The sequence below is a fragment of the Capra hircus genome, chromosome 8 (genome assembly GCF_001704415.2).
Source record: "Capra hircus breed San Clemente chromosome 8, ASM170441v1, whole genome shotgun sequence".
Taxonomy (NCBI): Eukaryota; Metazoa; Chordata; class Mammalia; order Artiodactyla; family Bovidae; genus Capra; species Capra hircus.
The window spans coordinates 5,847,268-5,862,111 of NC_030815.1; the positions used below are offsets into that span (position 1 = coordinate 5,847,268).

The following is a 14,844-nucleotide window of genomic DNA, read 5'->3' on the forward strand; positions in this document are numbered from 1 at the left end:
GTAAAAACTCCTTCCCTCCACCGGTAGGGTCTGGCATCCTTTCTCTTGAACGGATTAGCGTAAAGACGTAAAGGGCGGCAGGAGAGGGAGGGAGCCACTCGGTCAAACCGACAGCAATCCCAAGAGTAATAGAAAATCAGGGCGCGCCTCCCTCCGCCCCCCAGCGCTATAAACAAAGGCAAGTGTCTGTAAACACAGCCCTGCGCCCACCACGTCGGCCCAACGCCCGCTGACCCGAGGGGAGAAAGTTCAGATCGCTTTGGCCGAGTTGTTCTAACCCCGCGCCCTCACATCGTCCGCCGCCCGCAGAAGAACCCCGCAGCTCCGCTCGAAAGCCTGCAGCCTGGCTCTAGCGAACTCGCCGGTGGCCCGGGAGGGGGCCGGAGGGGGACCCCTGGGACGGAGGGGGAGAGTCTGTGCCCGGGGCCGGGGTGCGAACGAACATCACCCCGAGGATGGGTTCCAAGGTGGAAACCCTCTGGCAAGCCGCCTTCACAACAGATTTGAACGCGCGGCATATCATGAAACAAAACCGCTTTTTAATACGTTTTACCTTTCTTCCCCCCCCCTCCACTGCGTAGCCCCAAAGCCTCCTCCTCCGCTCCCCTTCTCCAGTCTGCTGAGCCGTTTACGGCACTCGAGCTCCTCCAGCTCCTGGAGCAGAGATTCCGCTCCGACCAGGCCCGGCGAAGGAGGCTGGAGACTTCCTCCTGGGAGGTGCCTAGACTCCCCGAGCCCGAACCTCCGGCCGCGGGATCAGCCCCGGCGACTGGCAGAGGGGGAGGGAGCCCTGGCTGGACTGGCCTGCGGCCGGGAGGACTACAGACACCGCGCGGTTAATATTGAGTTCCCTATAACTCCTTGTAAATCTAGCGCCAGCTTCACCCCCCTTTAAATCCTCGGTCGAGTTCGCGATTTCTTACTTGACGTAGAATTCCTTGTTACCTAATCATGGACTTTTTCCGAGGGCCCTCCCCCTCCCCCGGGCGGCTCAGAGGAGTCTTCTCCCCCCTCCACCTACCCCCCATCGGGACGACCAGCAAAAACCTCTTTTCCTTTCTCTTGGTCTTTTTTCCCCTTTACTTGGATGAAAGCCCTATATTTTGAATTAAAAACCCTAGACTAGCTCCTGCGGCTGCAATAAGGGCTAGGTTTCTCCCCAAAATCCCTTCACCGAAAATGGCTCCTCCAACAAAACCGGTAGCCTCTACCACATGGCGTCTAGTTGATTTCAGGCTGATTTCAACCAGGACAACTTTCCACCTTTGGAGCAAACGGCTTAGGCCTCTCTGCGGCCCGACCCTCCATCTACAGACCACTTGGTGCTCTCGTGGAGGCAGAGACAGAGGGAAGGAGGCAGGACTCATGGAGCCCAGGCCCTTTGGCATGACTTTCACCAAGGACATCTGTTTTTAAAGGGCTTCCTCGCTGGCCCTGCCTTCAAGGTTGCTCACGTTGATGACTGATCCGAACCACTGACTGTATCAAACAAAGTTAGAGGCAATCACGATAATTTAGTTTACTTCTGAATATTTTAAATATAATGAAAACAAATATAACAGTTTTGTTTTCAAAACTCTCTTGAGGTATCAACCATTAAAAGATAGGGGTTTTGTAAAAAAAAAAAAACACACAGTGGTTTATTGAATACTTACAACGTTTACACCTTCAATATTAATCCCACTTAATTTTAGAGGACGGAAGTGCACAAAACAAGGAGCTGTTGGAAACATCTTCAAAGTGGGAACCACATCAGATGGAACTGTGGTGCTAGACACTTACCCCCAACATACATGATAGTGGTGGTGGTTTAGCTGCTAAGCCGTGTCCTACTCTTTTGCGATCCCATGGACTGCAGCCCGCCAGGCTCTTCTGTCCATGGGATTTTCCAGGCAAGAATACTGGAGTGGATTGCCATGTCCTTCTCCAGGGGATCTTTTCCACCCAGGGTTCGAACCCGAGTCTCCTACATTGGCAGGCGGATTCTTTACCGCCGAGCCACCAGGAAAGCCTAACGGACATGTTAGCTGCCCGTTTTCTGCTTTGAAATAAAACTTTATAATCCCCAGGAATATTTATATCCAAAGGCCAAGTATTAAAGATACACTTCACGTACATACTAGTGTCCCGCTGTCTTTATCTGGAAGGGTTTAGGTAAGTGGAGAGGGAGCATCGCTGGTGTCTACACAGCAGGAGGAAACATTCACAAACAGAGACTCTACAAGACAACGACGGGATCCCTTACCACGAAGGAGTGTCCTCTTCATATTAAAATACGGAATGCTTTTCTTCAAATATCCACTTTTTTTTTTTTTTGGAGGGGAAGGTGGGGATCGGATGCCTCGAAGGGGGGGCAAAGAGAGGGAGGCACATTGCACATAAATAAACCGGATGATCCAAATGCAGGAAGTCCTCAGAGTGGAGCATGCAGAGCTTGCCTGGAGTCCTGGGTCTGCATCCAGCTCCTGGGCCCTGCTGGAGCTCTCCTTCTCTTCCTCCTCCTCCTCCTCTTCCTCACTGCTTGAGCTCCAGGGCCCAGACGTGCTGAGGCCACCCCGTCCGGCCTTTGGTCTTCTTGTCGTTGCTGCTTACTGTGCTTTTCAAGATTTCATTCTGGGCAGAGAAGGGGTGAGGTGAGGGGGAGAAAAGTGGAAAGAGAAAATCAGAGAGGAGATCCGGTTCCACGCAACCCCCGCGCTTTCCCGGCCAGAAAAGACAGTGAGAGAGTCAGCTAGGGACCGCGGGTGGGGTGGCCTCAAGTCCCAGCCCCTGTAGAAGAGCTAGGAAGGCTGGCGCTGGCCTAGTTACCGCCCAGGCCGACACGCAGCAGCAGCACTCAACTCCCAGGTCGGCAAGTTTATAAACAGCCACCCGTTTTCAGGTCGTTTATGGAGGAACTGGGGGCCTTCTCTCCAACTCCAGATGCAGGGGCGCGATCGGGGGTCGGCACTCAGTCTGGTTTCCCTGTTTTCAATCGCAGTCCCAGACCCGTTCTCTAAGGCAGATGGGGAGAGGTGCCTCGGCCTGGGCTTGGGCCTGTCCTCCCAAGGCCTCCTAGGCCTCCTCCAAGGCCTCTGAAACCCCTGGCTACAGGAGATCCCTCAACTTTGCAGCAATAAAAGCGCCAAAGGCCCCAAGGAAGTAAACCTCGAAAAATGGAATTATTTTCCAGGCTCTTCGTGGCAGTAGCCCTGCTCTAAACTCCACCACCTGTGGGCACCTGGTCAGGAACTTGAGAAAACTAATTTTCAGTTATAACTTTGTGTTACTGTTCAGAACAATGACAATGACTATGATAATATTTACTATTTGTCTTAAAATGTAAAGGCTCGTGCAAACAAAACCAGAAATACCCAGGAAGAATCCTCATCTGGGAAGTCACATTATAACATCACTGCCAGAGAGAAACTGAGCTGAATTTTGAAGTACTTATCTTACGTTCACCTTCACTCTTCCCGGCATAGTAATCAGAACCACTGCAAAAACTCTTAGAATCAGTGGCTGCCTCATTCTCAAGAAGAGGAAACGCAACCAGTAGTGAAATAACTGGAATCAAGTGCTTCTGAGCAACTTATTTTACAAATATCTGAAAGCAAGAGCGGACTGGAGGCCGAATGAAGGCTCGAAAGGACGAGGAAAGAGGGGTCCAGGCCAGTACGATCGAAAGATGAAGCTGGAGTTCGCGAGGCCCGCCCTAAGTGCCTGGGGGCGCGGCGATAACCCGAGAAGAAGATCGCCAGCGCAAAACATCCCTCTTAACCTCCTCCGTGTGCTGACACCCTCCCCCGGCCTCTCTGCTTCTTCGGGAAACCTTCCGACCACAACCTGGTGCAAACAACTTGGCTCAGGGCGCTGCCAGAGAACGCGGCGGGCCATCGTTCAGCCCAACTGGAAAGAGACCCGGATCCCCGCTCCCCCGCACCCCACTGCCCTCTGCCGCCTGGTACTGACCAGCTCCTTCTTCCTCTTCTCTTCTTTCACATCTGTCTTCTTGATCTCTGCCTTGAAGGCCTCCGCCTCGCCGTTCTGGTCGTCCTTGGCCAGCAGGTCCATGAGGTAGGCGATGTAGCTGGTGGCCAGGCGCAGAGTCTTGATCTTGGAGAGCTTGGTGTCGGCGGGCACGTTGGGGATGCACTCACGCAGCTCTGCGAAGGCGCTGTTGATGCTCTGAGTCCTACGCCGCTCCTTGCGGTTGGCGGTGCCCCGGCGCTTCACCGGGCGCGGCCCCCCCAGGCCTGGGGGCCCAGCGCCCGGCGGCACCCCCCCGTAATGGGAGTGGTCCAGGCTGGCGGCGCCGCTGGCGTACTCGGGGCTGTAGGACAGGGCCATGCTGTAATCGGGGGGCGACATCTCGGGGTGGCCGATGAGCCAGCCGTGGAAGTAGGGGTTCTCCTCGTGGCTGCAGCGACTGGCGGCCGCGGCGGCAGCAGCGGCGGCGGCGGCGGCGAACGGATAGCCCTCATGATGCACCACCGGGTGGTGGGGGAAGCCTCCCACCAGACTCATCTCGCCCTCCGCGCCCCTCCACGCGCCCCAGCGTGCGCGCAGCCCTGCCGCGCCCTCGGCCCGGGCCCCCGCTTCGGCGCTCCGCGGCCTCCCCCACCCCCCACCCCCCAGCCCCCGGGCGCCCGGGCCGGCCCGGCAGCCGCAGAGGGGGCTGCTGCAGCCCGGGCCCCGGCCCCCCGCCTGGCCCGCCGGGCCCGCCTCAGCAGCGCCGCGGCCGCCGGCTCCCCATAGGGCGCGGCGAGCTGGTCCCGGCACCGTGCGCCCCTGGCCGCCGCCGCCGGCTCCCGCCTTGCTCCACGGCCCGCGCGCAGGCTCCTGCTTCCCGGGCGGCTGCGGGCAGGCACAGTCCTCTCGAGCTCATGCAAAGGTGCCCCGGCTCCCGCGGGGCTGCTCGGTGGAGTCGCCGGGCTCCGCGCCCCGGCCGCGTGCCCGGCGCCGCGGCTACTCGCAGTCCCGGGGCGAGTCCAAAGCCGCGGCTGGAGGAGCCGGCCCGGCTCTGCAGGGAGGCGGCAGGGTCGACTGCTCACTGTGAAGCTACCTCCATGCGACCCTCCTCTTCCCGCCCCTTCCCCTCCCCCCCCACCAGCCTGATCTGGATTCTTGTGCGCTTATTGTTTTAATGAAATTTTTGGTTGTTGTTTTGGTCCTTGAACGTGATTTTAGCTGCGAATAACGTGTTCCGCGCTCCTCTCGGGCTCCCTCGGAGGGTTTTCAGAGAGGTCTCAGTGCATCCATTTTCTCAGATCCTCTCCTTTCCGGGGAAGGATCTGGGCCCTGCAGGCCCCTGGAGCGCGAAGGCGGCGGCTGCGGCGCGGAGGGCTCTGCCCGGCGGCCGTGGGAGCTCCCGGGCGGCGGCGGCGGCGGTTCTCCGGTACTGGACGCCGTAAGGGGAGGAAGCGGATTTTCCCAGCAAGATCTCCATGTACAGCTACATCTTTAGGGCCGCTCGGGTTAATATATGTCGTCAGAGGCTCCTCACGCCAATCCCGGGGCGGCGGGGGCGGTGCCTCGCGCTCTCCGCAATAAAACTTTTTGATGTTCTTGTTGCTAATTGCCGAGGTCCTCGTCCAGGATTGGCTGCCCCTTCATAACCAGAAGATAATTAAAACGAGGGGGGGAGCAGGGTTAAAAAAACTTTTTTATCAGCCGGAGGTTAATGCAAGTGTTTAACAGATGCTTCACTATTAAAATATTTTTCCCCCAGGTCTCAAATACTGAAGAATCTTAAACCAGGTACGGTATTACTCCGCTTTCTTTTCTGGTTAAAAAAAAAAAAGGAAGCAGACATTGCTTTTCGAAGTGTTTTGTAGGTAACAGAGGCAAGAGCAGAGCAGCAGGCGCAGTTCTGTGCTGGGCGGGAGAGAGGCAGAGGGCGGCGGCCCCCCTCCCAACCACCCCCGGAGGCGCGTCTCCGGCCGGCCGAGGCGGGCGCGGGGCGCAGGGCAAGGCTGCGGCTTTGACCTGGGCACAGACTGGAAACACGCGTCTTTGCGTCGCTGGACTTACCCACCTCGTTACCCAAGCTAGGGCCCTCTTGGGGAGCTTGTGTTATAGTGGCTACTTTTGGAAATCGTGGTGAAGACCCTGGGACCAACGGTCAAGATTGTAAATACTCTTATTTCGGTGTTCTGCAGGGACGCCAGCCCTAGCGCAGACCTTGGGCGATTTCAAAGCGCAGGGCACCTCGATTCCCCGAATTTGTTGTGTGGCCGGTATCGGTGTTCCCCAGGTTTAACTAGCCTGTCTGGTAAGTAACTGAATATTTTTTACAGCGTGTTCAGAGCTTATTTTTCAGTTTTTATGAACAAACATATAAATACATCTCCGCATTCCGACCTCTCCCATAAAAGCGGGCATGTGTGGAAAGCAGGTTTAGTTATCGGAGGGGAACCATTAAACACCAGTTTAAGAGGCAGGCCGGGAGGACGGCTCGTGGATGTTTAGACTGCTGGCCTTGGTGATCTTAAAACACATTAGAACGGAAAATGGATCTCCACTTGTAAGTCACCGGGCCGCAGCGTACCGGGACCGCGGCGCCCGAGTGGCTTCAGCCGTTTTGAGAAGAGGTTGGGGGTTGGGGAGGGGGGTGGACCGTGGCAGGAGCTGAAATGATCCCGGGGGTTGGCCGGCAGCCTTGGGCCGAGGCTGAAGTGGAGCTGAAGATTCTGCCTGGAAGGGTCGGGGTGGAAAAGTGTCAACAGGAGCCCAAGGGCCGTAAATTAGAGGGAGCCCACGCGGGGTGTGCCTGCGCCAGCACGGTCGCTGCGGCCTGGGACTCGCTGCTGGGCCTTGCCAGGCTCTGCTGGGGGAGACCAAGCACCCCACCTTGGGGTCAGGCCCCAGGCTGCAGAGTCCTATTCCAACGACTCGGTGAGGACAATCCTTTGCTTGCGTGCTGCCCACTTTTTGCTGGGTACGGGCTTGGGGTTGGAAGGCCAGGTCTGCAGGAACAGAGGGCAGGATTTAGGGGTACCCAGAGCCCTGGGCACAGCTTTGACAAACATGTTTTAGGTTTTCGGTGGCCAGGCTGTAGGAGAAGAAAAGGAACCCAGAGGGGGTTGTAGAAAGCTGGCTGAGTGTCATCATGAGGGCCCATCCTGTCCCTTCAGCAAAGGGTCAGTTTCCTGGGATGCCCCCAGCAGAGATCTTGAAGCCTTGAATAGGGGTGGGGAGTAGCTGAAATCAGATTTGCTGGGCCCTTTGGGCTCAGAACAAAAAGCCGCCTAGAGCTTCGAACCTCCACCTTAGGCAGGTCTGCAGTTTGGAGCACAAGGAGAGTCTTTTAAAGACCTTGTTCTTCAAGGAAAAAATATGGGTAGTGTGGTCAGGTTCGGTCTGCATTTTCACCAGAAAGCTAAACTCTGAATGTGTAAATACTGGTAGTTCAATCCTTTGACATTTGATACATTAAAATAAAGAAGTCTGTTTATAAAAACGCATCTAGGCCTTGAGAGCAGATAGACAAAAGTAAGGTGATTGCACCCAGATAAAAAAACACAGGCTTTCCGGCCAGAGGGAGTTTGGGAAATTGAAAGGAGGCGGAAGAGGCCAGGCAGAGGGCTGAGCTGGGGATTGAGGTGCGGTGTCTACCAGGGATGAGTGGCCTCCGTGGCAAAGGCATCTGGACTCGCCATTTCCAGCCTTTCTCGTGCTCTTTTAATCGAAACAAACAAACAAAAAATGGACAAAACCCCTCATGGTCCCAGAGAGCCTGGCAAGTGATAAAAGAGATGGACAACATGGGATAGGAAAAAAAAAAGTCGTAAAAGAGGCTAATCTGAACCTCGGTCCTCACTGACAGTGTCATTACCAGTTAATTAATGTGATTCAAGGGTCCAGGACTTCATGAATCTCAGAAAGCCAAAATGCAGAGGCTTATGGCCCCGGAAGCAGGGACAAGTGGGAGAACTCTAGGGTCCCAAAGGGGCTGAGTTCCACTCTGGATGTACAACCAACCGAGTCCACTTTTTTCTCTTCGTCTCTCTTTGGGACTTTTTGCTGCCACTCTAGTGGGCTGCTAGATTACTTTGCTGCCGTGGAAAGCTATGAGGCAAAGATGCCATGTCAGGTGTGCCCCAGTTTAGATGCCTTGTGCCTTCTGGGGCACTAGTGGTGGAGGTGATGGTAGTGGTGGTGATGGATGGGGAAGTGGGAAAAGACAGGTAGGAGGCAGAAGTTCCTGGTTTCGTGGTCCAGACCCCATCCTGGGGTATTCTACGGTAGCCTCTGGTGTTCTGCTCTGGGAAAGGGGACACATACTCCAGGGGCTCCTGAGCAGCTGAGAAGTTGCTGGCTCGGGGCTGCCTGGGTTGCCTGCAGGAGAAATCCTGCAAAGGTGAGGGTGTGCTAACAACTTCCCCTCCTCTGAGGCCCTGAGCTAAGATGCAGCCAGTCTTTCCCAGGTGGGGAGACCAATTCATGGGTTGGGGGGACAGCCCTGGTTTTGGGGGAATGTTTGAGATCTTTGTAACTAATGATATACCCACCATGCTGCACATCACAACTGCCTTCTTCAGCTAAGCAGACAGAACTGGGGTCCAGCATTTATTTTGGGCCTGTGTCTCTTGTCTCTTTTCCCCTCACTCCCACCTCCTTGCCTGGAAAAGGGTCCAAGGGCATGGGGTTGAGGGGGGCACTCATGCCCTGGCAAGCATTCTGGGCTTGTGAGATATTACTTTAAAAATCAATCTGCTTTAAACTAAATATTTTCTTAAAAACTTCAGTCTGTTTTAAGGGAAAATACAGATCTTTTCGAGGTATTTATTATTTCAAAGGCAAGGGCAGTTTGTATCTTGTGTTTTGCTCACGAGAACTCAAAATAAACTGGACCTGAAAAGAACCAGGCCGGAGGGCCATAAACACACATTTTATGTTTACGGCAATTATGGCTCAATTCCCCTCAGCATTTTTCAAGTCTCATTTTACCTTATTTTCCTAACCAACATAGTAGAAGTGGCTCTGGGCATTCCTGTTAGCCTCTATAATGCTATTATGGGAGGGGAGCCCCAGAACATGCCAAGAACCCCAGAAAGAACATCCAACCCAGAAGGTGGGAGGAAAAACAATGTATTCTTGAAGGTGTCACCCCGGCCTCACCTGCTGGGTGGTGCTTCTTCTGACACCCTGACTGCCTTGCGTTTCTGTCCCTCCAAGGCTGTGGTTGAGTCATGGTGCATACTAGTCACTTAGCCCCAGAACCAACTGCTAGGACAATCTAGAACAAGGCGCATTGTCCAAGTGGTGGGCAAGAGTCCCCCTCTAACAGGGAGGGGCTTGTGGTCCCCAACTTCTGGTTTACCTTTTGGCAAATGACAGTGGGCCCAGAAATGTGGTGCTCCTAGTACACATTTCCGAAGTGGAATCACGTTTGCTCAGACTCATGTCTGTTTCAGAAACGAAGGGCAGGAAGGGCTGCCCTTGGCTCCTTTGAGGTTTCATTTCTTCTGAGCGTTTTCTTGTTGAGTTTTCAGGCGGAGATGGGGTATCTGGTGAGGGTACCCTCATCCCTCCTCTTTCCCATTCGAGCAGAGAGCAGAGCTGTGCAGACGGGGCAGGAGGGGCTGCTGCAGCTGCAGTGCCGACTGTGGTGGGGCTCATGGCTCCTTGTTGATTAGGAAACAGTTAAGTCAGTGGAGAAAATTGGAACTTGCTGGGTGTTTGTAAACCACCGCCCCCCCATTTATCCCTTCTCTCTCTCTTTCCTCTCTCCCTCTCTTTACCTCCTCCCTCTTCTCTCTTTCCCTCCTTACTAATTTGTTTGCCAGCAATGCTTGGATTTATAAAGTTTTTTTTGTGTCACAGAAGCTGAAAGTGATGAAGAGCAAGATATGTTTCATCCTTAAGTCAGATTCTTTAAGAAAAATATTTTTAATTGATATATAGTTGACATATAACACTGTGTACAATACTTGAGGTGGACACTGTACAGGAAACGTCTGAATGTCCACTATTATAGACAGTGGGAATTGCATCTTTTCCAAATAATCTCCGACTAGATCTTCATATGAACTGGGTGTGCTGCTGCTCTGGAGGGCCTTTATTGATCAGGGGAACTCAGTCCTTTGCTGGGTACCCACATTTGCCCACGTTTGTCTGTAAAGCTAAATTCCTTACTCAGACTGAATGGAACGAAAGATAATGCACGTGAAGGGGGCTCCCTCCAGGCTGCATGATGTGTAAGTGGGAAGTGTTGTTAATGAAATTACGGTGATCCAAAGAAGTACGACAAATTTGATCTTTGCTAGTCTGTAAATAGAGATGGAGGTGAGAGCAAAAGTGGTGTAAGAAAATACACCGCACAGGATTTATGTTAACTGCTCATTCACATTCTTGTTTCAATCACATCACCTCCACATACAAGCAATATATTCTTCCAAGCCGGGAGGAAAGCTGTCGACATTCAGAAGAGGAAGTAATTGTAATTTTGCATACACGCTTGAAGGGAACGGTAAAGAATAGACTTCAACTAGTCTGCCAGACAGTCTGGGGTTCAGAATAAAATTTGAAAGCAAATGGCAGCTTAACATGCGGGGCTTTGGACAAACCACTTATGTGACTGAAGGATCTGTTAGCAGCCCCGTGCATTCCCAGTGCTAACTGCAGTGTGGCTCGCATTCCTAGGAAGTCCTGTTCTGAAGCCTCCTTTGCAAGTTCATAAAGAGAGTTCTGGCAGTTTCTTCCAAACCCTTGCTTCTTTCTCCCAGGGCCTTTGCTTCTAGGCGAGGGCTCACCACGATGGCTGAGTTTCAGGTTAACAAAAAGAAACCGTTTTATCGTCAATATTAATGGCAAACCTCGATTTTTACAAGGCTTGGGTTTAGCAGATCAAAAGCAGCTTTGCTTAATTTCTCAATATTCTCTGGAGCTTAGACAATTAACTGCAATTTTGCTCCTAATGAAATGACACAGAAAAAGTTAGCGATAGAAAACGTTGAAGGTAGTCTTTCAGCAGAGTGTTTTTCTTTTCTTTTTTCAAAAAATACCAGTGTACAACATGTCAGAATCTAAAACACTTGTCCACTGAAGCTGAGCTGTGGTTTGAAGGAAGCCTCTTTAAGAAAATGTGTGGGCAGAGTGTCTTCACTTGCAATGCCACGAGCCTGTTCAGCTCTGCATTCCATGCTTGCCTTTTTGGATCCAGCAGACTGAGGTCTCCCTGGTAATTTGGGTACACCGAGTCTCCAGTTAATGACAGATAATCAGCCTTTGGGTCATTCGGTCATTCTCCTATTACAAACCCCTCCTGCTCTCTCTGATCTCCTTTCAAACTAAATTTCACACAAACAAATAAAGCAAGACAGGGACATGTTCTTTTAAAAAAAGAGAGAGAGAAGGAGAAATATTAGAAACTCCTGATACAGAACGCCACACTAGGAAAGGCAAGCTAAAAGAGGATAGAAAAGAACATCTTATCCAAATGAACATGTTGTGTACAAAACATTAAAGGAAAAGGCTCTGGTTTCTGTTAAAGTGACAGAAAATTAAAATAAAAATAATTGCAGGCAGAAAAGTTATAATATAAACAGAGAAGGCAGGGTGCTTGCTGGAAATGCGCAGCACAAGGAGGCGAATTTGTTGTTACAGATTATACATCTGCTGCGTGACTGGAGAGGTGAGACTTTGTTCCATCTTCCAGAAGAGAACGCTTTTCTTTTTAATACTTGTGTGAGTGCCCACTTAAGTCAACACAGGCCAAAACCTCGAGGAATGAAAAAATGGAATTGCATTCTGCTTTGCAAAGCATCCAACTTCAAACGAAGGAATTGGTTGCATGCAGAAAAAGCAGAATTCCATTCAGAACACACTGAGCAGCTCCACTGGACGCCTGTGACTGATGCTTTTTTGTTTTGCTGGCAGAAAGCGCAGATCATTCTGGGAGAAGTACCACCGAAACCAGTTCTCCCTGCCCCTCGGGGGTCTCCATTTTCCTAGTCCACCTCTGCCTGGGACGCCAGAAAGACAAACTTCTGATGCGCCAAGGTACATCTCTGACCAGATCCCTCGGGAAAAGCTGGGACTGTGTGGCTCTAATAGCCCTGGGGAGAGTGTCCCAGTGCCATGTTCCTGCTGGCCTGCCCCTAACAGGCCCAGCTGGCCCAAGTCCAGGCCTCCTGAAGGGTCAAAGTCTTGCCTCTGGTGTTACCTGCAAGCCCTAGATTTTCAATCCTAAGGGAGACTGTAACTTGGGCTTAGGACTTAATCAACTCACATTCTCTACATCAGAGGGGCAGCTGCGGATCAACAGGTGGTGACCCCCACATTGTCCCCAGCTGTGGGTCTGGCACCCCTTGACTAGCCAGCAGAGCTGGCAAACAACTTATCTCTCTCCCATGTTAAAGAATCCCCACTTCCTGGTTTATTCTAGACCCAGAGTAAATGCCACCTCCTCCAGGAAGCCTTTCCAGGTTTGGCTTCCCTCCTTTCTGCTCCAGCAAATCAGGTCTCCCTTCTTCTGAACTCTGTTCTTGTGCCCACCCCTCCCCGCCCCCTCCTCCCCCCTCCCCCCCCCCCCCCCGCAGTCTTCTCTCTGGTAGCTCTCCGGGCACACACCTTTCTCCTTCTGTGACTGTGGGTTCCTTGAGAACCCAATCAAGCCACTGAATCCAGTGGGTGCTTAAACAGCTGTGTAAAGGATGAATTTCGCGTATCCCAATGGCAATCGGATTGCAATTTTCTTTGTTTTGAAAGCGACCAGAGCTAGTGCCGGAGGCGGACATCGTCTCGCAGGGAACCGACTTCAGCACCAAGTCCTTGGGAGAAGCGGGGAGAAAGCTGCTTGGATGGACCGCGCATCCAAGGGCTCCGCGACGCCGGCGTGGGATGGAGAAGAGGGGGACCAGCCTGGCCTGGCCTCCCCTGGGCCCTCCACCTCTTGAGCGGTCCGCTGGGCGGACGCAGGCTCCCCAAGGACTGGTTTTCTCTAAGCCTTGGTGTCTGCATCTGAGCAATGGGGTAATGAAACTGGCTGTGAGGATGCGCTCGGAGTTGAATGAGACCGAGGCGCGCACGGGGCTGGACGCTGAACACACGGGCTTTTTCTACGCGCAATAAATTGTGTGTGTGTTCTCTTCCCGCCTCTTGAGTTCTAGCCTTCCCTTTCAGCCTCCTGGGACCCCTCAGTCGGGGGTTTTGTCGGAGGGCGCCGCGGGGCCTCGGGGGCCGAGGACAGGAGGGAGATGCGGGTGCGGGCGGAGTTCAGGCCGCGGCCGCCGGGGAGGTCGCCGAGCGGGGCGGGACCGGACAGATCCCTGCTCCCCCTCCTACCCTCTCTGGGCTCCAGGGCTTTTGCCTGAAGCGGGCAGGAAGAGGTTAAAGGCGCCCCTCCCCCTTCCCCGCCCGCGCCCTCCCGCCCCAGCTCTTTCTTCCCGAGGTCTCATTAGGGAACCCTCCCCGCTATTTTCAACATTTCCTCAATCAAGGGCCTTTAAATAGGGCTGCACAAACAAATTGGCGGCAAAAGCGTAGATCTTGTCACGATTGAGACCGACCCAATATTTCAGCCTTGTTTTCTTTGCAATTACGGACAGGCTTTTGGCTACGGTGCCACCGGGGCAATTCGGCCGCCGCCCGCTTTCTCTCGGCACCGGGCGGCGGAGGAAGGACCCGCGGAGCCGGCGTGGGGCGAGGAGGATGCGGGGAGGGGGCCGGGGCTGCAGGGCCGAGCTCTGGGGCCTTTCCTTCCCGGTGGAGCGGCTGGGGCGCACGCGGTGCTCACGCGCCGGACAGTGCACACGTGGAGTCCAGAGTGTCCGCTTGCCCAGCTTCCTTTCTCCCCTCTTCCGCTCCACTTTTTTGCATCCCATCCCGTTTTCCTCCTGCACTTCTAGGCGGTTACCGGATTTCCCTCTCTCTCTCTCTCCCTCTCTCGCTAGCCTACTGGGTCCCGTTTTCCTTGGCCATTTATTCTGGTTTGATTTTGTGCGCAAAGTCACTTTAGCTCGGCTGCAGGAGGATGAGGCTCCGAGACCTTTGGCGGTGCTCCCGGGGGCGTGGGGCCGCCCACCCCTTCTTTAACCTGCGCCTTGGGCCGCAGCGGGCCAGCGAGCTGGTCTCAGCAGAACAGTAGTTAACTCGAATCAGGTCCTAAGCCTGATATTTCACAGACGATTAAATCTTGGCTGCTGTTTCATAAAATTGTAATATTTACCCTGCTTTATACCGAGGAGCACTTTTAAAGTCAAAAACAAATACTACTTTTCCAAAGGAAAATATGATAATAAATCTCTTTTTAATGGATTCTCTCTGCATAAGTGGAAACCACATGATTTAACTCCTGGACCACCCCCCCGCCCCGCCCCCTGCCCCCAATTCAGGCGCAGCTGAAGTTACACAGATACCGGTTTTAATACACATTCTCCGTTTTTGGGGCGGGGGGGAGGGAGGTACCTGCGTTTGTCACGTTCAGTATAGTTTCCAAGGTTTCTCGTCCCATCCTAACCCGTGTAGCTGAGTGCCACAGAGTTTATAATATAATTAGGTCTGGGTTGTGAGGTCCATTTTCACCGAGATTCTAGAACGATGGGCATGCCAGGCAATTAATCCGTAGCTTCATATTACTTTCTCAATGACTACCCATTTCGTACCCCTGTCCGGGTGAGAAAGTTGAGGCTGATAAATAGTTTTATGAAACTCTGAGATACTTGTTAAAATATGCTTCTTTATTATTTAAAAATGCGTAAGAATCTACATTTATTTGCGAGTGGTTATAAAAGAAATTCATAGCTGTTCTTGCCAATTAACAATCTCTTTTATGCTCTATTTTTTTGTTGTTTATAATCACACCTTCCTTCTTCAAAATTAATTTCCTATTGTCATGTTTTGGTTTTCGACTTTATTGAA

At 52.8% G+C, this 14,844-nt stretch overlaps 2 protein-coding genes across 3 annotated transcripts; one reads left to right on the top strand and one right to left on the bottom strand.

The window, feature by feature from the left end:
• On the bottom strand, positions 1,495-4,594 carry HAND2 (heart and neural crest derivatives expressed 2). The gene is made up of 2 exons (XM_005683520.3): positions 3,952-4,594; positions 1,495-2,613 (listed from the first exon to the last, which is right to left on the bottom strand). Exons 1-2 carry the CDS (start codon positions 4,504-4,506, stop codon positions 2,515-2,517), a joined length of 654 nt encoding a protein of 217 aa, XP_005683577.3. The 5' UTR covers positions 4,507-4,594; the 3' UTR covers positions 1,495-2,514.
• LOC102171788 lies at positions 3,970-14,292 on the top strand. 2 transcript variants are annotated; one of them, XR_310199.3, is made up of 5 exons: positions 3,970-4,056; positions 5,711-5,739; positions 6,141-6,253; positions 11,863-11,985; positions 12,694-13,082. XR_310199.3 is itself a non-coding variant. In XM_013965842.2 (4 exons), the coding sequence occupies exons 1-4, from the start codon at positions 4,052-4,054 to the stop codon at positions 12,879-12,881; spliced, it is 429 nt and encodes a 142-aa protein (XP_013821296.2). In that variant the 5' UTR covers positions 3,975-4,051; the 3' UTR covers positions 12,882-14,292. The 2 variants fall into 2 exon arrangements, 1 of the variants encoding a protein (XP_013821296.2); XM_013965842.2 differs by lacking the exon at positions 5,711-5,739 and having other exon boundaries at positions 3,975-4,056; positions 12,694-14,292.

Coding starts and splice junctions, on each gene's coding strand:
- LOC102171788 (XM_013965842.2), top strand. Junction 6,254..11,862: donor AGGTTTAACTAGCCTGTCTG/GTAAGTAACTGA, acceptor TTTTGCTGGCAG/AAAGCGCAGATCATTCTGGG. Junction 11,986..12,693: donor CAAACTTCTGATGCGCCAAG/GTACATCTCTGA, acceptor TTGTTTTGAAAG/CGACCAGAGCTAGTGCCGGA.
- HAND2 (XM_005683520.3), bottom strand. CDS start 4,506: ATGAGTCTGGTGGGAGGCTTCCCCCACCACCCGGTGGTGCATCATGAG. Junction 2,614..3,951: donor AGAAGAGGAAGAAGGAGCTG/GTCAGTACCAGG, acceptor TTCTCTGCCCAG/AATGAAATCTTGAAAAGCAC.